Consider the following 25,293-nt stretch of genomic DNA (forward strand, 5'->3'; position numbering starts at 1 on the left):
CAAGCGCTGCAGTGTGTAAAAAAAAAAAAAAAAAAAAGCCTCCTGAATGATCCACTGCATCCGTTTCCCTCATTCGCTATCGACTCGCAATTCCCATGGCATCTCTTAATATTATTCACAAAAGCAGGGAGGAAAGGGAAAGCCAAACGAATGGGAATAGAAAGCACTGGATAGGCAAAAATAATAATAATGCTGGTGACTTGACAAAATATTGACCCTGGGCACAATTTGGACAGTTTCACTTAGGGGTGTACTCACTTTTGTTGCCAACAGTTTGTAGTTATCAGTCAGTTTATGACTTCAAACTTCGTGGGAACGGGCTAAAGGAAGCCAGTTTCTTCCAACATGTATGTTCTAGATTCTCACAGTAGTACGGCGGCTCCCTCTAGTGGTTAAGTTGCAAAACTGCTTATTACATTGTCTTGATTTTTTATTTTTTAAGTGCATTTCATATGGGCAATTCAGCTGTATGTAACTTTTAAAATACACCAGCACTCAATCAAATGCTTTGTTTTAAAATATTTATTCAGGAAGCATTCGAAAGTAATAAAGGATTCAACAAACAATGTCACTCAAAAAATCGAGACCACTTTTGCCTGTCTGACATTTTGGCCAGAAATGGGGCATTTTTAAAGAGTCATAACTTTGATACGTTAATATGAAAAATGATAATTATCACTGGAACGACTTTAAAAGCTGTTTTGTTTAAAGTCTTAAAATGGCGTACCTTAAAAAAAAAAAAAAAAAAAAAATCCGATCTACAATAACCGAACTGCGAAGTCGCTAAGGAACACCCTCTTACGTCGTTGTAATTACGGTTAGTCGCCAGTAGAGGGCAATGTAGCACAAGAAATCATTCCTCACTTCAACTACAGTATTGTAGTCCAAAACATTAATTAATCACTGTCAAAACGTTTTTACAGTGACGTTTTAGCATTAGTGTGACTAAATACTGCAATATTGTTTGTTATTAAGGAAATATGATTCAACGCTGTATCATCCGGTGCACGTGACTCCTATTGAATAAAAATGTTTTATGGCGGTGAAAAGGCGAGGGAGGAGCGCGCTTGCAAGCGGTGGGCGGCGACATGTGTGGATTTATTCGCAATGATGTCTAATCCCCGACATCACACCATCATACACCAACACCATCTGCCGACCATTCACAGTCGGAGTCAGCTGCTTGCAATTGCATGGGCTGCTGGGTACTGGCGGGTACTGATTGTTACAGGGACGACTTGAGTGGCGCTGGGGGTGGAGGAGGAAGGAGGGGGTGGGGGGGGGGGGGTGGGGGGGTTAGATTTTTTTTTTTTTTTTTTTTTTTTCTCTTCTCTGTCGAGTCTCATCCGCAGCAGGGTTTGAGGATGCTGAGGGACTGCAGCTGATGGAGGCTTCTTGTCCCGCCCGATCGGCCTGACTGCGGCTTCCAGCTTTCGTTTCCCTGAGGAAGAGAGAGTGCTGGGCTGGGGGAGACGCGACCGGGAGGCTGGTGAAGTGGAATCGTCCTCATCCACACCATAGCCTGCTCATCACAACCTGGTACAACATTTTTTGTCCTCTAAAATGTGCTTATAGCTTTTATGTTTGGAGAGTAAAATGTAGGCCTGTGAAGATTGCATGCTGGTGTCCAACCACATTGTTATGGTTTACCTCAAAGCTGTGAACTATAATCACTTTCATATTGTATGTACACAAAAAATACTTCGCTTCAATCAAGTGAACAAAATAGTTTTTCCAGCTTTTCAATTTATTTTAAAAAGTGACTGTATCCTATATTAAAAATGAAGACAACAAGGAACATGCTGGACCTTGAGGGTGACACCTGTGCATTAAAAGGTGTCATATAAAATGTAAACACACAATGTGACATTTTCACATGTGTTTGTGTTCGTTCAAACATTTTAAAGTCGCAATTAAGAGGCAGCACCAAATGAAAAGCGGTTTGGTTTAATTCCTTCAGTCATCCTGGAATGGTACTCGAAAGAATCGATGCCAGAATAAAATGTGATATTTAATTTTAACTATATTTTGTGTGTACTTTTTTTTTTTTTTTTTAGGAATAATCTTTAACTATACAGTATTTGTTGACATTTAGGCCTACAACGTTAGTATACGTTTTAATGTTAGTAATGATGGTGGTACTTTGCATAAAAAGTTTAATAACACTACTACATTATAATGTCAAGTTTAAAAATGTTTATCAAATACAATTAAGTTACACAGTGCAATGAATTTATTAACTATGCTCTTTATCAACAGAAAAAGGTAACTATTAAATAAACTACAATGTATGACGAATATAAGAAAATTTTATAATAACATGAAGAATGATGATGATTTTTCTTTTTTGTTCTGTCGCTTTTTTTCCACTGTTGTTATCTGTATAGTTATCTTTTACGAAACGCGTTTTTTTATTATTTTTGGTTCCAGCGTGCCGGCGGATTTTCGACCCATCGGAGCCGCCGTAGAAATGGGAGACAACATGTCAAAGCGTCTGAAGCTGATTTCGGTGACAGAAGCTGAGATGGAGGAGCGTTCTTTTGCCAACCCTTACACTGACTGGGACCAAGGAGTCCTCGCGTCCAATTCTGGAGCAGAAGTGGATTACCATGAACCGTTTGACGAGGAAGGAAAGGCGAGTTGCTCTGTGGTTTTGCGGAAATTAACGCAATATACGTATGACGCATGCTAGCATAAACAAGATGGCTAACATGGATATATTGCCACAGGTGCTTGCTTTCACGCGTTTAAATGCGATTTAAGAATAATTAAATATGCTGCGTAGTGGAATAAGGTTCGAAAATGGTTACACAAAATACGCCTATTCAAATAGCTTCTGAAGACGTGAATATTTGCTGGGTTCTCATCTTTATAACAACATATCCCACAATCCCACGCGGCTTGCCACGGCAAAAATATCCACTAGCTTTTATCAAATGTCACAGTTAAAAATAACACGTCGTTATTATTAGAGAATTACTTAAATAAGCATCATGAAGTGTGGTGGTTGTTTTATTCGTTATTCCAATAATTGTCAAATTCTGCGAAAAGTCACAGTGGCTTGTAATAAAAATGAACAATATACACTGCCATTTAGATGTTTAGACATGGTTTCTCATTCGATAGCATAACCAGGTTGCCCTCTTTCTTGACTCACACACATCCTTATGTACTTTTACTTATATACAGTATTCTGTCTCTCTCAGGTGAGCTCATCCTTTCAACGGAAGGTCCAGAGTAAGATAAAAGATCTGCTTCAGCAAATGGAGGAGGGCCTGAAGACTGCCGACCCTCACGACTTCTCCACTTACACTGGCTGGACAGGTCTGTCACCTGTGAGAATTTTAATAATGAAAACTTGAATGCATCATTCCCTATCTTCTATCCAGGGATTGCTTTACTGTACGTGCAGCTGTATCGTGGCTCCGATGACGTCGCGCACCTGCAAAGGGCACTGGACTACGTGAAGAGATCAATGAGGATCCTGAATGGCCGAAAAGTGACTTTCCTTTGTGGCGACGCCGGCCCGCTGGCAGTGGGTGCGGTGGTCCACCACAAGCTGGGCAACACTGCTGACAGCAACGACTGTCTTTCAAGGTGAGCCTTGACATTTTTTAAATGTATTTTTGTTTTGATTCAGTTTTCCAAACTTTCTTCAAATTGAATCAACTTTTCCCTCCTTAGGCTCCTCCAGCTGCAGCGATCCGTTCTCAGTACAGATTCCGAGATGCCAGATGAGCTTCTGTATGGACGAGCTGGTTACCTGTACTCGCTTTTGTATGTTAACAAGGAAATAGGAGGCGCCACTGTGGATGAAGCCACCGTTGCAAAAGTGAGCCATGCACTCATTTTGTGCTTTTAAATACATTTTTAAAAATCTATTTTTAGATAAAAGTTACCTATCTTTTTAGATGCCAGTAGTGATTGAGGTAAAAATAAACATTTTCCTTTGAAGCAGCAGTTTCCTGCAGCACTGCAGTGCAGTTAACCATTTTTGCACTCATAAATCAGGCCTGGCCACCACAGCTCATTGCCTTTATCAAACTGTGCCTCGGGGTGCAGTTAGCAAGTGTTGTTTCCTTTTTGTTGTTCTCGGCGTTCTGGGAGTCTGCAGTTATCTTTGATAATCACTTCATAGGCTGTCTGCGAGCGTTTCGCTTTATGGCCTAGTTAAATTGTTTTATTCAGAATCACAATCAGGTTTCTTGGCCGAGTATGGAATAACATGGAATTTTGTATTCACAGGCAACCCGTCCGAGAAACATGAAAAATGACTAACAGGGAGACAGAATTGGAAGCCCTCAATTACCCTTATTATTATTATTGTAATTATTATTGATTCAATCATTTATTTTATAAATTATTATTCTGATTATTATTATTATTATTTTTATTATTCTTTGATTTTTTTTTTCCCCAACAATAATTCATGACCAACAGAGGGAGACAGAATCAGAACATTATTATTATTATTATTATTATTATTATTATTATTATTATTATTATTATTAATGTATTTATTTATGTTTAAATATTTCTTTTTAATTATAATTATTATTAGATTTTTTTCACAACATTAATTCATGACCAACAGAGGGAGACATAATGGGAAGCCTGGTGGTCCTCTAATTAGCTCCCCAAATTTCTGAGATGGAAAAAAGGAAAAGCAAGATGGGGGGAGCTCATATTACTACTACGATTATTATTGATTATTATTATTATTATTAATTATTATTGGAAGCAATATTGCTTCATTTTCCTAACATTAATTCACAATTGTGTGTTGGTGAAATATACATCACTACTTCATTTTTAATTATTAAAATAAATTCAGTCACGGTCCCATTGTAGTTCATTTTTTCCAAACATCGAAATGTGTTAGAAGCTTTTTCTTGACACTTTTCCGTCTCCATCCCAGGTGGTGACGGCCATTATTGAATCTGGGAAAAATCTGTCAGCAGAGCTGAAGAAGACGGAACGCTGCCCTCTGCTGTACGAATGGCACAAGAAGCAGTACATCGGCGCCGCTCATGGCCTGGCTGGAATCTTTTACATGCTCATGCAGGTAAACAAATTGGGCGACGTCGCATGTGAGCCGACGTGGTCGAGTAAAACGCGTCTTATCCGTTCAGCCGGGGGCGAGGGTCCCCCCCGACATGCTGTCCGAGTTGGTTCGGCCCAGCATCGACTACATCCGCCACAAGAGATTTCGATCCGGCAACTTCCCGTCGTCGCTGAGCAACGAGAGCGACCGACTGGTTCACTGGTGCCACGGGGCGCCTGGCGTCATCCACATGCTCATTATGACTTATAAGGTAAGAAAGACGTCATGGAGGCGACAGCCGTTCCGACATTTCCAAGTTGAAGTTACTCGAAATGTTGTGCAAATATATTCATCTGTTTATAAACCACAGTCGAGGGTGAGCTTGTAGGTAAGGCTCGTCCCGCGCTCACTATATTTCATTTTAATCGCCCGACTTGGCGCACACTTGAAGCTATAAATTGTTGTTTGAATTCCCTCCCTTCTTTGTCAGCGAGCCGCTTGGCACCAAAAGTGCCGTTAGCGCTCAGACTGCAGTCACGAATCTTGAAGCTCATTTCTGGCGCAACGTTACAAGTCCTTAAAGGGGGACCTTTTTTTTGTTTGCATGTATACACATAGTTGGGCCACCCGTGACGTGTGAAATTAAACAAGCTTGTAAATTTTTTATGAACTGTCTATTTTTTTGGGAAAAAAAAAAAAAGCAGTTCTGCCTCGCTGTCGTTTTTGGATGACACAATAAATGAGACGTATACTGGCGCTTGTGTCTGTTAGGTTTTCAAAGAGGACAAGTACCTGAAGGAAGCGGTGGAATGCGGCGAGGTGATCTGGCAGAGGGGTCTTCTCCGGAAAGGCTACGGCATCTGCCACGGGACCGCCGGCAACGGCTACGCCTTCCTGGCCTTGTACAAGCTCACCCAGGAGAAGAAGTACCTGTACCGTGCCTGCAAGGTAAATGAATAGGGATGTAACGATATCCAAACAAACATAACGTACGATATTATCACGATATGAAGGTCACGATATGATAATTATCACTATATTGTGAGGGCGGGGTTGGCGTTATTTCAAAAAGATCACAATATTGTTAAAAAAAAAAAAAAAAAACATACTAAAAAAGCACAATATTGCTACTTGCTAATGCAAATCAACATTGATCGCTTCACAAGCAAATTAGGTTCCCCTTCATCTGACAATTAGCATAGATATTAAACATAGAAGGCCAAAACATCCCTAATTAAAATTAAATTGCACTCATAAACTAGCCTCTAGAGGGTGCTAGAAATATCACGATATTGCCCTTATCGTTTCATCCCTAGTAATGAACAGCTAATAGTGGGGAAAAAATAAATAAAAGAAAGTCCTCCTTGGCAGTAGGTGGCGCTATACTGCGACCGATGACACTGCGAATCATCATTTGTGACAGAGAAATGTCTTTGTCACTGTTTTGGTTGAGGTTAAAAAAAAATTAAATTAAATTAAAATTGATTAAATTGATAAAAAAAATTAAAATGTAAAAATAATGAATTATATTGCATTTGTTCAGTTTGCCGAATGGTGTTTGGATTATGGGACTCACGGATGCCGCATCCCTGACAGACCCTACTCGCTTTTCGAAGGTATAATGAAACCCTCCTGTCATTTCCAGCAACGTTTTCACACGATTTTAGTGACTGATTTAATGTCACCCGTTTCACCTGTCAGGTATGGCGGGCACCATCCACTACCTGTCGGAAATGGCCGCACCCGAAGCTTCCTGTTTCCCCGCCTTTGAACAGTAACCTGTTAAAAAAAAAAAAATCTCTTTTCTTTCAAGTCATTTCAAACCACCAAAGTATTAGAAGCAAATTTTTTAGACCAAACTTACACTTCAAGGTGAATTTTGAGGGCCCGTTTGGGCACCGATGGAAAGCCATTGTCACGTATCCTTTAAAAACATGGCCAAGAAACACATTACATGGACTGTATGTGTAGTGAACATATCGTATTTGTATTCACATGCATGCCCAAGTGGTTTTTCATGTCCTGTCCGTGATGTGATTTTTCTTTTTTCCCTTCCTGTTCCCGTTTTCTAAAAAACAAACAAAACAAAAAAAACAAAAAAAATCTGTCTTTTGTCTCAAACTTACAGTTTTTGTGTGTTTAGTAAGAAACCAAACATTAATGCATGTTTGACGATAACGCAGAAATTAAACAACTAGCCTCTGAAATGGGGGCAAAAACACATAACTACAATATTGATGATTCATCCAAAGATGTTCTGTTCCATTTGAAGCACCTCTAAAAAAAATTTTAATAAAAATACTCTCCACGTAAGACCAGAATGACCAGCATCAAAACAGTAGTGTAGTGTTCATCAAAAAACAAGAACATTTAGAACTTAAATACTGTATAGGGAAGAAAAAAAATACTTAAATTATGATTCTATTAAAATGCTACACTCATTGAATTTCAGTCAAAAAAAAAAAACACTTCCTAGTAGTTAGACTGAATTGGATCTGATGTGGGGAGGTTATTTATCATACACTACATTCTGCTGCTAACACAATAGTTATTCATGAGGCCGACAGCATATGAATGCCTAATTCTCTTAATGGGATGTTGTCCTGAATGTCACTCACCGTGTCTTTATCTGAAATATGTCCTGTTTGTTTGTCCGACCAATGTGTGTAATGATCCGATGATATTGTATAAATTGTGGAAAAAAACAAAAACAAAACACATGTACTACTTGTTTTGCAGTATATTTTACAAAAAATAAAAATGGAAGAAAAAAAAAATCCACTGTGGCTCAATTGTGTTTATTGCGGTTTGTAAATGGCACAATGTGAATGTATGGTTTGACAGTTTTTAATAACAACAAAGAGGGACTTAAACTAGAGCCCTGTGGCACACCTAACGGTAGTGATCCCGTACAAAGTCTCTTGAGTGGACTACAAAATTGGAGGGCGGCCATTTTGGGATTAAACGTTCTTTTTTTTCTCATCTTTATGACAGATCAACTGAAAATACTTCAAAACAACAACAAAAAAATATGCCCTGACACAAATCATATCTGCCTTTTTATTATGCGGCATATTTCAATGACATTTTACATTGTGCAGTTGGGTGGCAAAAGGAAGCTGGTGACGGTGAATCCACCTAATCCAACTGTGAATGAAGAGAAAATAAGTGGTTAATGCAAATGAACGTGTGAGTGTGCATCTAAATTCGGACTGCTGTGCCTGTTTTTCTGTTGTTTTTGTTGTTGTTTTTTTAAGTCTCCAGGACAAAAAAACAGGGTGCCAGAGTCCTCACAGCAACAGTTAAGGTTCAAATAAATGGCGTCCTTCCGTCTTCTTCTTATTGTGCTTTCCGATGTTACTTCTTGTCCCCGTTGTGGAAAATTTGTTCATAGGACGGTGGCGGGTGGTTGCAGTAAGATGGCGGCGGGGGGTAAGGGGCCAGCATCATGTGGGCGGAGCCGGGCTGCGGCGGGTACGCGGGGTGCGTCATGGCGAGCGTCGGGTCACCGCCCGTCATCCCGTTCACGCCGAAGCCCTGCATACTTCCTGGCTGCTGGGAAACTACACAAAACATAGACAACTTGTAAGGAATTTATTTGTTTATTGTTAGCTATGCTAACTTCTGTTAGCCTGTCTACAGAGGTTTTGCTTTGTATGTTAGCATTAAGCTAGTGGACTTTTGTTAGGTAGAAACTGGTGGTTTATTTAGCTATATATATATTTTTTTAAGTTAACCCAGATTTGTACCCCTTTTTTTTTTTCCATTTACCCGGCGTGGTGACAGGGTGTCTGGTGAAGGACACGTTGAAGGCAGGCTCATCTCTCAGGGACGAGGGGTACATCCTGCGACGGATGAAGAAGCCGGCGCCGCAGCAGAACAGCACGCCCATCATCAGGAGCACCCTGGGTACGAAACGACGAGGATGGCAAGATGGAGAATGGGAGTTCAACATCTGTCGTTTTGTGCTAACTTTATGATGGCCGAATACTCACCAGAAGTACCAGAGTCTCTGGATGGACAGCGCTCTCACGCAGCAGCGAGTCCCGCAGCAGTCCTCGTACGAGCGACATCTGGATTTTGACGGTAACACCGACGACAATTAGCACGGGTAAAGCACAAATCACACATGGTTAGCCACTCTGGCTAATAATACTAGGAAGCTAATAATATATGTTGCATATATTATTAGCGTCCTAGTTAGCATTCATCCATTACAAGTTAAATGAGTCACAAGAAGTTGTACTTACATGAAGTATATTGGGTATCCACCTTCAAAATACCAGCAGTACTTTTTGGCTTCTACAGCCTGTTAAAAAAAAAAAAAAAGAAGAAGACTGTATGACACATTGTAACAATACTTTAGACCAGGGGTGTCCAAACTTTTTCATTTGAGGGCCACATACAGAAAATCCGAAGGACGCAAGGGCCACATAATGTTATGAAGAGAAATTGGGTTTTGTCCTAAAAATTGTACAAATAATTTATTTGTGCTTTTGCATATTTAGAAAAAATGCTACAGTATATAAACCAATTTATTTGTAATATGGCAGTAGGGTTATTATAGTTTTGGAATTTTTTGTTTTTTTTTGTTTTGTTTTGTTTTTTAAAATTTAGTTAGTTTTAACTAGTTTTCAGGGTGGTTCTGATAGTTTTTATTAGTTTTAGTTCTTTAATAAACGCTTGGTTTTAGTTTAATTAGTTTCAGTATTAGTTTTAGTTTTTTTTAATTTTTTATAGTTTCTTTATTTTTTTTTTCTTTATTTTTTTTTTATTTAATGTGTATTAAAAAACACCATGGACACGACATCATTATTCCGGTTTATATCAAAATAAATCTACTAAAAATCATCTCAAAAGGCTCATGCATTAAATTAATTACCAAAGACTAGAACGAAGGATATTTTTGCTATAATTATAGTTTTATATCACAACACCCATCTGTACACAATGCCGCCGTCTAATTTGTGATTAACCCGAGAGTCCCTCCAAACAGAGCACCCCCGCTGAACGCTCCCTTTTGCCGTCATAAGAATGCCGAGCGCCGCTGCCGGCTGTCTGCTTAATTAACCGCCTTTGAAATGATCTCCCCGCGCGCGCATGAGACGGCCGGCTTGATCAGATTATTTGCAAGAAGAAGCTGGGAGGACCCGGAGCGGACGTGGGCAGAGTGGCGACCCAAGGGGGCCGCATTTGGCCCGCCATCCGCGGCCCCTGACTGGCCCTTGTGAGGTCAAAATCAAACCGAGGTGGTACTTAGCAACAAATATAATTTCCTGCACTGAATGAAAATATGCACGTTTTGGATATGGTTTGTTTTGACATAACACTGAATATTAAGAGTGAATTATTTTCAGCCCTGAAAGGAAAACAAAATCTTCAAGCGCTCTCGGGATTATAAGTAGCACAGTGAAAGTTGTTGCTTCCTGTGGAAAATAACACGTTATCATTCTGTAAAAGTAGCAGCCTCATCCCACCCGGTATGAGATAACACGAAAAAAAAAATAAAAAATAAAAAATGGTGCGACCTTGAGGACTCAAGAGTCATTTACATTCTGCAGCGTTTTGTTTTCAGCCATGTCAGATTGTTTTGAAGGTCTCCAGGAAGCCACAACAGGAAATAACCGGTTTGTTTTTTTTGTTCTTTAATGTATACAACAACAACGGTAAGAATTACGGGCAGAACTGTTGACTTTCTCATATTGTATTTGTTTAACTTTACAACAGAGAGATACATCGGCAAAAATCTGCAGATTTTTTTGAAGGACGGGTGAATGTTTGTATTATTATTATTATTGTCATCATGATTATATTTGTTTTATATATTATAAAACAAATAATCTGCAAAAATAACCCAGAAAAACTGACATTTTTTTTTGCAAAGTTTTTATTTCACATTCCAAACTTTTGCCGCAATCCATTTTCCACGTTTGAACCTAATTGTTTACCGGCACTGGCCATCATCCAGCCCTGTTCATTGTCTCCCTCCAATTAGGCGGCGCGAACGAACTGACAGAGGAGCGAAATGCCCCTCTCTGTGCTCCCGTGGGACAAAAATGACTCTTACACAACCAGCAAATGCGCTCTGCTGCTTTAAAAGCTGCTCGGAGGTTTTCGCCAGAGGACATCGGATGGGGGGGGGGGGTTGAATAGTTCAAATGGTTCTACGCTGAACATTAAGCCCTTAGAAGCGCACGAGTGTTGTGTGGCGATCCGGCCGCTTCGCCTTTTGTAGTTGCTGCTTGCGAAAGGCGATCGAGGCCTCGCTCTCTCCAAGGAGGAAATTTCAATTATGGAATATTTGTCTTTTAACTCATTTGCTCCCAATAACGTGTAAATACGTTTTGTTTTTTAAGTGTCCCAAAGACGTATTTATACGTTTTTTGTTTTGTTTGTTTTTTTATGCTAGAGCATACAGAAGGCTTTGATGCAGCCTCTCAACTGCAAAGAACGCTTGCAGAAGTGGTAGTTATTACACAAACGGCCAGTAGGTGGCAGCAGAGCAAAGGAGATCAACCAGGGCCATGTAGAAAAAAAGCTCAATTACTTACAATTTGAAATAGGTTTTCAAAAACTGATGAAACTTAGCTGTCTTCTAATGCTAATTGCTGCAAAACGGAAACAGATAGAAACATACTTTTTTTTCCCTGATGAAAGAAGAGACTTTAATCTTTCTTTTGATAGCTTCCATGCTTTTATAGCAATAGATCACAATATTCTGTGGGCCTTGCAAAATCGGTCAAAATCCAGTAAAACAGTCGGGAGCGAACGGGATTGCGAAATGTGAAAATGGCTGGTGAGTGAATGAGATATATACACAATGCGCAAAGTCGTTTTCTTAAACTTCAATTTTCGCACATCTTTCACGATTGATTCCCTTCATCCGGCGTGCTTCGAACATCCACCCCACGTCCACCCGGCATCCGTGCTGTCTTATTGATCCCAGCTGACCGCACAGATGCCTGAGCCATTAGTGAGCAAACGTTTGTCAGAGTGCGCTGAAACAACATCAGAATCAGAAACAGAGTTGCAACAAAAATCTGGGGCGAGCCCGGTGATCTAGTACACAGCAGCGATGAGTCACGGCGCACCTTTGAGCGGCCACACGACGCCAGAGGTGTCAAATCTAAGTAGGTTTGACATCGCCTGGCGATGGCCGGATGAAGTTCAGCCCGTGGTCCGTTGTTAAATTCATCTCTACGAGTGTAAAACAAAACGGAATATGCTTTTGTAAAACCAGAGTATTTGTAACAGCTCTCATGTTGCGCAATTTGGTGATTATGTTGCAGCCGATCGGTGTAAATAGACGACAAACAACATTGGCCATATGGTCTCATAATAATGTCATCAAGTTCTAAAAATAGGCACAGACAGGAAGACAGGAGAGCGACTGTTTTTTGTTTTGTTTTGTTTTTTAGGTCTAAAACAATTATGGGTTCCTTGTCTCAGGTCTTCAAAGTCACTAATGTAATTTGCAACACAATTCTAATTCATTAGCAAAATAATAATAATTAAAACTCCTGTCCATACATTTTTAAATATCACTTGTTATGCTGTACAAAAATAGATGCGCATATTTGAAACTAATTTTGGCAACATCACTCGCCTTACATTTCCATATCGCAGGAATAAGCGCGTAGCAGTCTGCCAAAAAGTGCCACTCTGAATTACATTTCCATTAAAAACACGAAAACGAGTCAGGTTTTTGACAACAAACATGTTGACAGCGTCAGCTTTCATAACTCAGCACTTTGGGGGAAAAAAAGTGTGGGATTATCTTTGAAGTCAAACGAACCCTTGACTTAAGCGCAGCAATTACAGACAGGATTACGTGGCTTGTCCACAAAGTTTGAGCCGCCCTCGTGAGGTTGTTATTAAAACACACTCAGACCTGTTAATATTATTAAAACACTTTTGAAAGTATCACGTCTTACTCGCTCACGATTCTCCAAATAAAACAAAGCACGTTTCCGAGCTGTCCATCACTCCCAGTAACAAAGTTTACTGACATAGGCTAAAAAAACAAAAAGAGTTGAAACGTCAACATGTACAGACAAACATACAGTCTAATGAAAGTTCACTATAGCTTAACGCTAACTAACATTTAATGTGAAAAGCCAGTGGCTAAAAATGGAAATTGGCATGGGGATGACATGTTTGTTAGTTAGCTAGCTAGCGCAGGGCTGACGTGTTAGCTAGCTAACTAGCACTGGGATGGTGCGCTCGCTAGCTAGCTAGTCGATTTCAATAAACGGTGTATGCAGCGTACAAGAGGGTTTGTGTTTATGATGTGTGAATTTTTTAGTCACTGCACCGCTGACGTTATACAGTACTAAGATTGTATGAAAAATAAACAACTACAACTTAGCGGTGCTTTATTTACATGTCCGCAAATATTCATTTAAAGCAGTCCAATGCATTCCTTGAAAACTATACTACCAGATATTTTTGAGTTCAGTCTGATAAATACACTAAGTCAAAGTCAAATCAATTGTTTCACAACTTTTAGCCTTCGTCCCAGAATTGGCGACTGCCTCAAGTCAAGACGCCTCCGGTTTTAACACCGATCAAAGTGAACATGGCAGTGTTGAAGGGCTTGATTCCGACCACACTGCCTGTGTACATTTAAAATGGATGAGCTCAGTCAGCTGAGTGATGATAAAATAATAATGATTCGCGTTAATAATAAATGTATATGAGTGTCAGCGATGGGCTGTGAGGAGAAAATGGGGATCGTGACCGCGGCGTTAGCTTCAGAACAAACATTATGGCTCATTGTGTGTGTGAGGAACTTCAAACCTCCATATTACTACCAAACATGCATTGTTAGCATAATGGACACTTTTTTTTTTCCCTAAATAGAGCTCCTCAACTCATTTCAACAAATCACTGGCACCAAGATGCCACCAGGTGGCACCACAGCAACACTCATTACTTTGACCTGAGCAAAAAAACTTGGTTGGCAGACAACCAGTCCAGGCTCCTCCCCTTCAATTTAACATAATCACTTGGAAACGAGATGCTAGCAGATGGCGCTAAAGCAATATTTGCATATTAGACACAAAATTGTAAATTAGAATCTGCTCTAAATTGTCTTACTTGGACAAATAAAAGTTAAACAAATAAAAAATAAGTGAGTTTTTCAGCAAGTGAGTATAATTTCCACGAAAAATCTGTTAATAGATGCCAAACCTTATACCTGTTCACTGTATTTAAGGTGAGGAGGTACATTGCTAACATCTAAAAAAAATAATAATAATGAAATATTGCATAACATTTCGCCATACAAAGGCCCAACAACCCAATGTGGGGGTAAGGGGGTTTCAGCCTATAAACACAATATAAAATGAAAAATCAGACAATAGATATATTTATTTTTGCATGTATGTAACCTTTCACCTTTCAGGACCATTTTTTTTTTCTGATCTCGACCTCAGCTGACAAGACAATGGAAAAGAAGCAGACTGCCTTCCTTAAAAGTTGTATGAAGTCAAATGCCCTTAGCTATTTTTTTTGCAAGCCGATTCGATAAAAACATGTCATCCATCCCGCTGATGTCCTAATCTGACCTCTATGGATTGTGTCATTTTTATTCCACGGAAGCGAAAGTTAAATTATTGTTATTCCGACATGCATTCGGTTTACACTGGAGCCTGGTGGAATAAACGTATTTTATTTTATTAATATATATTTTGAAACGGCAAATGGAGAACAAACGATCCGGTTCAAGCCGACAATCACCCTCCGATAAAAAAAAAAAAAAAAAAAAAAAAAAAGCACTCCGATCTTGACTCACCTCTAGAAATAGGCAGAATGTCAGAGCTAAATCGGTCCGAGGATTCCTCATCTCTCCGCGGGTCAAAGCAAGCCGCTCCACGAAAAAGGCCGACGTGGAGGCTCGACGCTCCTTTATGGCCGCGTCGCTTTCATTCCTGCAACCGACCGGGGGGGGATCCGCGGAGATCACATCCGGCCGCTCCGCCAGCACCAGCGGGAGTGCGGCTGGCGCCCGGTGCGGAGGAAAGAAGGCGAGACAGGCTCGGTTGAGACGGACGACCGGGACGAGTAATGGCGAGGCACGACTGAGGCAACGGTCGCTTGTCTGTGATGTTTGCTTCCAGCACGCCCCTTTTCGCACCCTTGTCGTCGCCCACCAAATTCACACGTTTCGTTGTACATTCGCGTTAATACTAGCATGAATTCCTTCACTAAAACTCCTCTTTGAAATGAAAATGGCAGTAATATATTCCAATTTGTATTTATTTATTTGAGGGGAGGAGGGGGGGGGGGATTTTTTTTTTTTTTTAAGGATAATTTTACAGTATTTTTTATTTTTTTTTAGCAGGCTATTCAACCCCCCGTTTTTTAAATAGCCTTTTCCCCTCCTGCTTTTGAGCTTTTTTTTAATGACAGAAAAAAAAGCTGGGGAAAAAGAAAATAGTATATAACACTAATAATAGTCTTTTTTTTTTTCTGAACATTTTTTTATGATTTTTTTTTTTTTAAATACATTTTTGTTCTCCTTTTGAGGATATATTTTTTAATGACAGGAAAAAAAATATTACAAGAAACAAATAATTTTAAAAAAACATTAAAACAAATCTAATAAAACGGAGAACTTTTATTAAAAACAGAAACTAAAATATTAAAATAATAATAAAATAAACATAAAAAATATAATAAAACTGAAAAATTATTAAAAACAGATACTAAAAGATTAAAAAAAAAAATAAAAACACCATAAAATATGGATTCCGAGAACGATTAGAGAGACACATTGGTATCAGTGCCCATCATATACATCTTTTGTTAGATTAATAAAAAAATAAAAAATAAAAATGCTCCGATACTACCGCACCAACATGGCTTTACCAGCCTGACATAAGGTCCGAGCAGTCACCTGTGTGTAGGTCATCACATGACTTTTTTTTTCGCCAGCTACAAATCAGGCTTTGCAAAATGGATGATGAACACAACTCGGTGGCGGGCCATCCAGTGCAAAAACAGTCGCAATCCCGATACTGTTTTTATGATGCTTAAGTAGAACGTTCCGATCACGACACAGATGGAGGCGGTGTTCTTCCTCCGTGCTGTTTTGAATTTTGCATGGGAATAGCAGATGGTGCCATGGAAAATATTGGCCTATAAAGAAGTATTTAACATTTTATATGAACACAGTGTGCAATGTAAAGCTTGTTATGTTTATTATAAAGTAGTCCTAAGAACATAAGGCAACATATCCAGTCGTTTTAAAGGCATCGCATCAGCTACTGTATGCTCAGCATCACGTTGCAAAAATTATTCCATACTAGGCAATTTTTGCTCCAGTGACAAAAATGCCTGCGTGAAGGCTAATTAACCAAGACCGGATGCGTCATGCAAAACACACCATGTCATCATCATTTGCTATTTTGGTCTGCTGTATACCACGCTCAGTGTGAACTCACCCTTAGTGGGAAACTAGCACACCGACTCCCTGACGTCTTCACGCATTCATTTTTGCTCGGTTGGCAAACGGAAACAGTGAAAATGTAGTGATTAATTTACAAATAATCCCACTTGTAGTCACATCATTTAATTTGATATTTAAACCTCCAAACTTGCTGTCAAATTTTCAACCAGAATATTTAAAGCGGATATTTAACAATTATTATCTTGACGTTTTGACGTTCTGAGCACATAGGCGGCAGTTTTATCGTTTTCTACTTGCCTTGTTTGTTCCCCCGCGACAAAAGATTTCGTTTTGAAAGGACAGGTGTTCACAAGGATTCCATTCATAATTGTCTAGTAACTGTACTAAAGAAAAAATTACATACATTAATATAGACACATTTAATGCACAGTAAATCCACTCCTCTATTTTGGTCCTGATGTAACTGGATTTTGTTTATTATTATTATTATTATTAGTTATTATTATTATTATTAAGCGTAATTTTACTTTTCGCCACAAGGTGGCGGTGCAGCTTTGTATCAAGTTATGTACATCTGAACGAAGAGGAGGAAACAGGATTTTTTTTCTTCCCTTGAAACATAATGAAATCATCACATTAGACAAAATAGCTTTTTGCTGCTGAAAATGGCTCAATGAGTCAAGTATTAAAATTTGAAAATGAAAAACGGGAACAAGACTTTTAGTCAAGTTAAGCACCTATATATCAATATAGACGTACTTATTCTCCGGGGTAAAAATACAAATAAATCCACATTAAAAAGTTAGATGTTTGGACCACATTTTGGAAGTTTTCGCCTAACTTCAACGGATAACCTGGAAAAGGTGACGAACAAATAAATATGAGCCCTAATATAGATGTTGACTTTGCATTTACGATGAGCTGTTATTTATTTATTTCCAGTTCAGCATGCAACAAGATCGAATTTAAACAACACAATAATTCAACAAATGACGTTTTTGTCCAGTTAAGTGATAATGGACGTCCTGAGTCGAGGTCTTTGTCCGTTGGCTCCAAATTCAGCAAAATTTGTTGAAGTCAAGTGCACTTGTCCCACCTGGAGGCTCATTGCTGTGTCGACGCTCACGCTGCAATGTGGCTGCCGGAATCGATTTCTTCTTCTACTTTCTGTGGCGGTCGCTTCCGGTTGGCAAGTAACTTTTCGTGCATTACCGCCACCTTCTGAACTGGAGTGTGGGTCAAAAATAATATTATCCTATTTCACAACCAATTTAACTCAGTCTTCCCAAAAACAAAAAATAGAATTTTAAAACATAACTCACATGAACATTTCCCGTAAATATCTTTCGGATTCAAAGCTACTCTCTGACCCTATACCTCATTAATTGGGTGTGAATGGATGGATGGATGGATGGATGGATGGATGGATGGATGGATGGATGATTGAAATTGTTTCATTTTGTCAGGAAAATGTCAGCTTCTCCAATACAGATGTTAAAAAAAGTACAGTGGGACTATTAACCTTTTACAAAACAATAAATGTTATTATTATTGGTTTATTATTTTATTTTTTATTATTATAAGTGTTTAAAAGTGACCTATATGCAATAATTACATCATTAAACCTTTTAGTGCTGTATAATTTATTTATAATCCTATCTACACTGGTATTATAGATGTCCTGGAGAAAGGGGAGGAAAGTGACCACACGGGGGCAGTAAAGAACCGTGTGGCTCACGACTTTTGGGTTGAGCAAAAAGTAACACTAAATTGGGTGATTGATAGATGGATAGATTGAAAGACAGAATTTTTTGTTTTGTCAAAGCAATAAATATTATTATTATTATTATTATTATTGTGTTCTATGTCAATTTCTTTCAGACTGACACAAGTACGAGTACTCAACTTTTGAGTAGTCACTAATATTAGTACTTTATGATACATACCCCCCCCCCCCCAAAAAAAAACCCCCAACAAAAAACAATGTCAAATCATTTTAAAGAAAGACCTACAATATATCCCAATATAGCAGTTTTCTTTGAAAATGCATGAAATTAATGGCAATTTTCTATTATTCTTTTCAAATTTTAGTGTTTTTTTTCTTTTTCTTTTCTAATTTCTGGTTGTAAAAGACCACAAGAGGTATCGGCCACCATCGCCAGTGCTGATACCTTGAATAAGACCTGATATCGGTACTAGCCCATCCCTAATTATTGTTATTATTATTATTATTATTATTATTACTGTATTATTATTATTATTATTATTATTATTATTGGGCCCTGAGATGGGTCAATGATTGGTTCATCCATGTGGGCAGACCTTCACAGAACGACAAATAACTTTGTTGTGATGATTGTATATCGTCATGCATGTCCTCCTCTGCTGTCGTTAGATCAACCTTGCGAATTGGAACACGCGCCGCGTCTCATCTGATCATTTTAGCTAACACTCAGAGGACAACATTCATCAACGTCACGGGCTTTTTTTTTTTTTTGCCACTCGTGCATTTCTTTCCACGTATGCCCTATACCCATATAGCGGGACACATTCCTGTGTATCCATCAGCACCCCGTGCGGCCTTTTGCCACCTCAGCAATGCACAATATGCTCTGTCAAGGTTGTTCAGCCACCTACCAAGCACACACTTTATATCACAAGACATCACCTTTTGCAACATTTCAGGGTACACATTTTTCTGTTCAGCACACTTTGCAGGGTTTGCATCCGCATTTTCTTCCCTAATCACTACATGAATGGATTATGTTTATGTTTAATTATGTTTACATTTTACTAAACATCTGAATACAAGTATCGTTCTCCCACCATACTCCAAAATAACAACAACAACAACAATAATAATAATAATACTACTACTACTAATAATAATAATAATAATAATAGTAGTAGTTTGTTATCCAGTCACAATGAAAATAGTAACTATTACTTTTGGAAAAAGGTAAATATATTATTCAAAAATTGAAAGCACCTGTAATTATTTACACTACTCATTACTGGGGAAAAAGCCACATTATATTATTACTTTAAAACTTACTACTTTAGTTACTTTCCCAGCACTGGTTATAAGTCACATCATTCAACATTTTTCAAAATGAAGTATCTATGTCTAAAACTTGGCATTTGAACAGAGGTGTGTAGACTTTTTATAACCTCTGTTCCCGCTTGACATTCTGATCAGTCACTACAAATCCTGAACTTTCCACACATTTTGCCGATAACTCGAGAGAGTTCCCATTTGAATTCACGTTTGTCCCCATGAATGCAGAGTGACGAAGTTTGTTGTTTTTCCACTCCCGCTCATCAGCTCGGCGTCTGTCCTTTACGATGGGAGCCTTCCGCGCGGCGCAACAAAATGTCATCCTGCATCACGGGTCGTTTGAAACCAATTTCAGATGTGTCAGAGTGAAGTGACGCCGCACGCCTCTTGTGACAGTTTGAGTAGAGCGGCCTCATCTCAAAATCACCTTCAGTTACCGAGGAGAAACTCGCTTATATTTGAAATGCTATTTCACAACCTACTGAGCAGACATGCATTATCATCATTATTATTATTATTATTATTATTGTCATTAGTCGCAGGTGAGGAGAGCATTTGGCGACATTTCCCCCGAGAGAATAGAGCTCAAGCAGAATGAGTGTAAGCCGTCCCTCGAACAGTTAGACCAGAAGGTGATTTTTTAACATATTTTTTTCCCTATAGGCGGAAAAATGTGTTTGTCAAGTCAGATCAACATTTGAATTTTTATTTCAGTTGATACACAACTTAGAATGTAAAGCATCGTCTCCGTTATTAGCGCGTGTTATATTATTATTTGAAATCGAGATGTTTTGTATCACTTTTTATTCCAGATTGATAGCTTAACTCAACCCTTGAATAGTCATCGAATGGTTATTAATAAGCAAAAGACAACGTTTACTGGGTTGATTTTGGAATGTTAATCACTGTGGGTCAAATTGACCGGGGAAAAGTATAAACATGATCATTTTTGTGGTCATGTCCATCTCGTGTCCTCTTTTTTTAGCCGTTAATTTCACTGATGTTATTGGACTTAGTTGAGTTTGGTTTTGGTTGCAAGAACCTCGTTTGTATTTTTGTTCAATTAAATACCTATTTTGACCACCTTAGCCACCTGCTTTCCCTACACTTGCGTGACAAATACAAAGCAAGGCTATTAATTCACTGACATTCATACTGTCTGTTACTAATAACTTTCCTGTTAGTGAACACTAAAAAGTTTATTTTCCCATGTATTTTTTTTTTTTTTCCCCCCCCGCTACTTTACTTCCTGTGGGAGATTAACGAGAGGTTGAAGTGTCGGACGCCCGCTGAAGCTGGAGAAACGCTTGAACAGCTGCTTGAGGTGCTGCCAGCAGCAGCAGGCTGCGCTGCATCTCCTTTACTTTGCATCGCATGTACCTTTGTGCATAACTTCATTTTCATAATGGTGCATTTTGCAGGGTTTCTAATTTTTTTTTTTTTTTTTTTTTGAAGAGCCTACAGTTTTGTGGCAATACAGTGTGTACATTTTTTGACGAGATCTCATGATCCAGACTGGCTGCCTTCCCTTGTTAAGACTTATAAGATCAAACTTACAAACAAATCCCATGAGTCATGTTCTAGCTGCTGTTAATCATTTCATGTAAAACCGCTTGCTTGCCTCAACATTTCCTCTTAACTGTCTGTACAAAGAACCAATCGTTGTTTTTTTTTTTGTTTTTTTTAGCAATCATACGTACACAAATTCAATTTATCGCAACCCGCAGCTCCCGCCACAATCAGTCGAGCGGCTCCTCTTTCAAGTTGAGGAGCCAGATGAAGTGGCTCGGGCATCTGCCTCCTGAACGCCTCCCTGGTGAGGCGTTCTGGGCATGTCCCACCAGCAGTGGACCACCCTGTTAGAGAGGCCATGTATTCCTGCCTTGGGAATCCCCCCTGGAAGAGTTGTAAGAAGTGGCTGGGGAGAGGAAAGTTGTGTGATAAGCAATAAAAAAAACATATAACATATAAGAACTGTGATTTGATTCGAATTGTTGTTTAATGTGAATTGTTTAGCATGTGATAAGTGTTAGGATATAACGTTGAAACATCCATTTTCCAAACCGCTTAGTCCTGTTAAATATTTCACGACCTGTATTAATGACGGAAGTGTAAAGGTATAGAGTACCATACTAACAAGATATTATTTACACTCACATGAAATATTTTTAGTGTTATACTGTGAAAATTAAAAAGAAAGTTTGAGAAGTACACAAAAACAAAAACATTTTCATTTATGCTGGAATTGCAATGAATACTGTAATTTGGAATGTTGAAAATTGTGAAATACTGCAGTGAAATTTGAGTGCATGTAAAAGTATAAGAAACGGTTTGTTTGATAAAACCATCAGCAGCGTACGTCCTCATTCGTTTCCACTTTCTACCTGCACAAACATTTTTCTTATTGTAGTACACTCCCTCTCTCTCTCTCTCCACAGCCAAGCAGTGTCCTTCCAACATGGTGTCTGAGGAGAGCAGGTTCTCAACAATGTACGGAAATCCAAATCTTATGGTGCGAAAGAGAGCTGGAACAGGCGGGAACATCGGGTGACAATCCACGGCTTGACTTCGAGCCTTTGGGAGTGACTGCAATGCATTGATTTCTTTAATCACTTCAAGGTAATTATTCAGGAATACACTGAGCCCCAATTGGGGGGGGGGGGGGGGGGGGGATGCTTTCTGTCATCGGACCACAGCTCCTCCGTTGATATATGCTCTGCGGGAACACTCTGCAAGCGAAAGCTTTCACGAGACGCGTCATAATGGGCACCGAGGAATGGATTTGAACACCACAGAAGCAGAGGGCCTGCATATATTACTTCAGCCTTTCATATTTTACCCTTCTGCTCGTCTTCAAACCGGATTCTTTTATGTCCGCGGAATAGTTTGAGAGCAGATAGCGCGCACCCTCCACCTGGGATTTTGGAGGTGATGTCGGGCTCCAATTACATGTGCAAAGCTGATCTGAATGATCTTGAAATGGAAAGAAGAATGTGAGGGGTACAACTCAACGAGGTCATTAACTTTTTTTTTTTCTTTTTTTTTTAAATAAATAAAAAGATGCTTATTTGGACCTTTGAGGGATTTTAAGTGCATAGACACTGGAGAGTGGTGCCAAGTATTTTACGAATTTAGAGAAACACTAATATAATAAAAAAGTATTGTTTCACCCGAGTAGCCATCTTGCAGTGCTTAAAATGCCAGCCTCCATATCGGGCTTGTGGATACAATTTCAATGTTTTCCTGGTTGCGGGCGGCTGGTAAAAGGTGTAAAAATGGCTGTCAGTAAAATCCCCGAGGCCTTACAATGTGCAGATGTGCAAAAGAGTTGCGCTATCTCAGGAGGAGGAGATGTGACAGATGTTTAATGCAGCATAGCGCAGATAACAAAACATAAACATTCAGACAAATCTGCCGGTTATGTTGGTGGAAAATGTTCCCCGACGGACTCGCCGATAACCTTGAACACCTTCAGGGGGCTGCACGGCCGCTTGTAGTCTGTAGACGGGCAAAATCTGCTCTTTGAAACATTTGCAGCGTTTTTCCAGCAGACATTCTCTTCTGCTGGTGCTACAATGAACGATATTGATCGCTGGATCTTTATTTAATAATATTACCTCGCTGCCTTGACATGGTTAATAAAGACGGCCGGTTGACATGCCTTGCAACACTGATAAGCAGTTAGAGGAAAGTCAGTCTGTGATGTTTCCTTTCTTGGCTAATTGTCCTGTTTGCTTGCATCTTATGATGCATTTTGATATGCTGTCTAGTGAATCCTTCTCACCAATTCAAAAAGATTACATTTAATCCTGATGTCGATCAGAAGTTTGCATGCGGAGTCTAATGTTTCTATTAGTGCTGTCAAAGTTAAAGCGTTAACTAATTAACTCATTCACTCCCAGCCACACAGAATATTGTGTTCAATTGCTATAAAAGCATGGAAGCTATCAAAAGAAAGATGAAAGTCTCTTCTTTCATCAGGGAAAAAAAAAAGTATGTTTCTATCTGTTTCCGTTTTGCAGCAATTAGCATTAGAAGAAAGCTAAGTTTCACCAGCTTTCACAAATGTATTTAAAATTGTAAGTAATTGAGCTTTTTTTTTTCTAGATGGCCCTGGTTGATCTCCTTTGCTCTGCTGCCACCTGCTGGCCGTTTGTGTAATAACTACCATTTCTGAAACCGTTCTTTGAAGTTGAGAGGCTGCATCAAAGCCTTCTGTATGCTCTAGCATAAAAAAAAAAAATAAAAAAAAAAGTATAAATATGACTTTGGGACACTAAGGACATGAAAAAAAAACGTATTTATACGTTATTGGGAGTAAATGAGTTAATTAGAGGGGGGGGGGTCGCAATTTTTTTTTCTTCACTCACTCATTCACACACGTAAGCTTCTGTGAGTGAGTGGGAAAAAAATAATTAAGTTATAATAATAGTAAGTAATAAGTAATAATAAGTTGTGGATTTGAACCAGGTTCTCCACGGTGGTAAGCAAGTGCACTAACCACTGACCTCGCTGACCTCGTTGAAAGTCACGACACTGTGTATTTATATTGAAAGTTGTTGTATAAAGCTGAAAGCTCACGTTTAATTTGAGCATTCGCACAATGATTAAATGTGTCGATTTTAGCCTCATGTTGAAACTTTTTTGCATGATAACTGTATTGCATTACATCAAAGTACACTTTAAAGTAACTTAATGTGCCTCGCGAGTCTCTTGTTGGATTTTTATTTTTTTAATTTCATTTTTTTTAATGGACGTGAACTACCTGACAAGATGCTCATTTGAATTAATCCTCTCTTATTCCACTGTCACTCACGCAGGCTGACAACGGGCATCGCCGCGTGAAATGACACACAGCTCAAGTGAAGATGTATGATAAACAGGATGATGAAGAAAAACTGGAGGAAAGTCCAATGATAATACTTGCAAAGATGGAGATATACGAGGGGCAAGTGTGAACTGATTAGTGAGTCGACTATTAAGAAAGCAAATGTTTACAAACTAAAAGAATCAGAACACAACTACTGGGGAATATGAATAGAGACATTCCATAAAGTCTTTTTTTTTTTTTTTTTTTTCTCTTGAGGATCTGATACCTGGAGAGTGCTCATGAAAAGAAGCCATATACTCGAGCGGAGAGTGACGAGACATCACAGTCACAATACATGAGACGACAGAAGTCTCAAAGCTTTCCACTGAAAGTGAAGCAAGAGGCAACCATAGCCCTTATTAACTCATTCACTGCCATTGACGTGTATATCCGTCATTGGCAGTGAATGAGTTAAGTCAATTCCGTTCCCATTGACGTGTATATCCGTCAATGGCAGTGAATGAGTGAAGTCAATTCCGTTCCCATTGACGTGTATATCCGTCATTGGCAGTGAATGAGTGAAGTCAATTCCGTTCCCATTGACGTGTATATCCGTCAATGGCAGTGAATGAGTGAAGTCAATTCCGTTCCCATTGACGTGTATATCCGTCAATGGCAGTGAATGAGTTAAGTCAATTCCGTTCCCATTGACGTGTATATCCGTCATTGGCAGTGAATGAGTTAACGTAGTTGAAGGAACAGATAACGATCCAAACCATGACGCACAATCAAGCACGTCGGGTGGAAAACTTACAGTAGGACTTGGATCTTAATAATGCATATTAATATGATTTATCTATTTACATGGCCACAAGCTAACGAGTGCTAAATGAGCTGCAGAGGAGACGGAAGACGGAGAACTGAGACGTGGCAGCATAACAGACAGCCAGCAGAGGCAAATGGATAGA

At 39.1% G+C, this 25,293-nt stretch overlaps 2 protein-coding genes across 2 annotated transcripts; one reads left to right on the forward strand and one right to left on the reverse strand.

Moving 5' to 3' along the window:
• The first annotated feature begins 1,318 nt into the window (after window positions 1-1,318).
• lancl2 (LanC lantibiotic synthetase component C-like 2 (bacterial)) lies at window positions 1,319-7,825 on the forward strand. The gene is made up of 10 exons (XM_077509349.1): window positions 1,319-1,539; window positions 2,431-2,635; window positions 3,207-3,324; window positions 3,390-3,597; window positions 3,685-3,832; window positions 4,919-5,065; window positions 5,133-5,315; window positions 5,816-5,992; window positions 6,588-6,660; window positions 6,746-7,825. Exons 2-10 carry the CDS (start codon window positions 2,471-2,473, stop codon window positions 6,820-6,822), a joined length of 1,296 nt encoding a protein of 431 aa, XP_077365475.1. The 5' UTR covers window positions 1,319-1,539; window positions 2,431-2,470; the 3' UTR covers window positions 6,823-7,825.
• Window position 7,826: 1 nt separating this feature from the next.
• Window positions 7,827-15,178, reverse strand: vopp1b (VOPP1 WW domain binding protein b). Its single transcript, XM_077509350.1, has 5 exons — window positions 14,841-15,178; window positions 9,295-9,353; window positions 9,040-9,117; window positions 8,816-8,949; window positions 7,827-8,607 (listed from the first exon to the last, which is right to left on the reverse strand). The coding sequence occupies exons 1-5, from the start codon at window positions 14,889-14,891 to the stop codon at window positions 8,402-8,404; spliced, it is 528 nt and encodes a 175-aa protein (XP_077365476.1). The 5' UTR covers window positions 14,892-15,178; the 3' UTR covers window positions 7,827-8,401.
• Between the last annotated feature and the right edge of the window lie 10,115 nt (window positions 15,179-25,293).

Source organism: Festucalex cinctus, chromosome 20, assembly GCF_051991245.1.
Source record: "Festucalex cinctus isolate MCC-2025b chromosome 20, RoL_Fcin_1.0, whole genome shotgun sequence".
Classification (NCBI taxonomy): domain Eukaryota; kingdom Metazoa; phylum Chordata; class Actinopteri; order Syngnathiformes; family Syngnathidae; genus Festucalex; species Festucalex cinctus.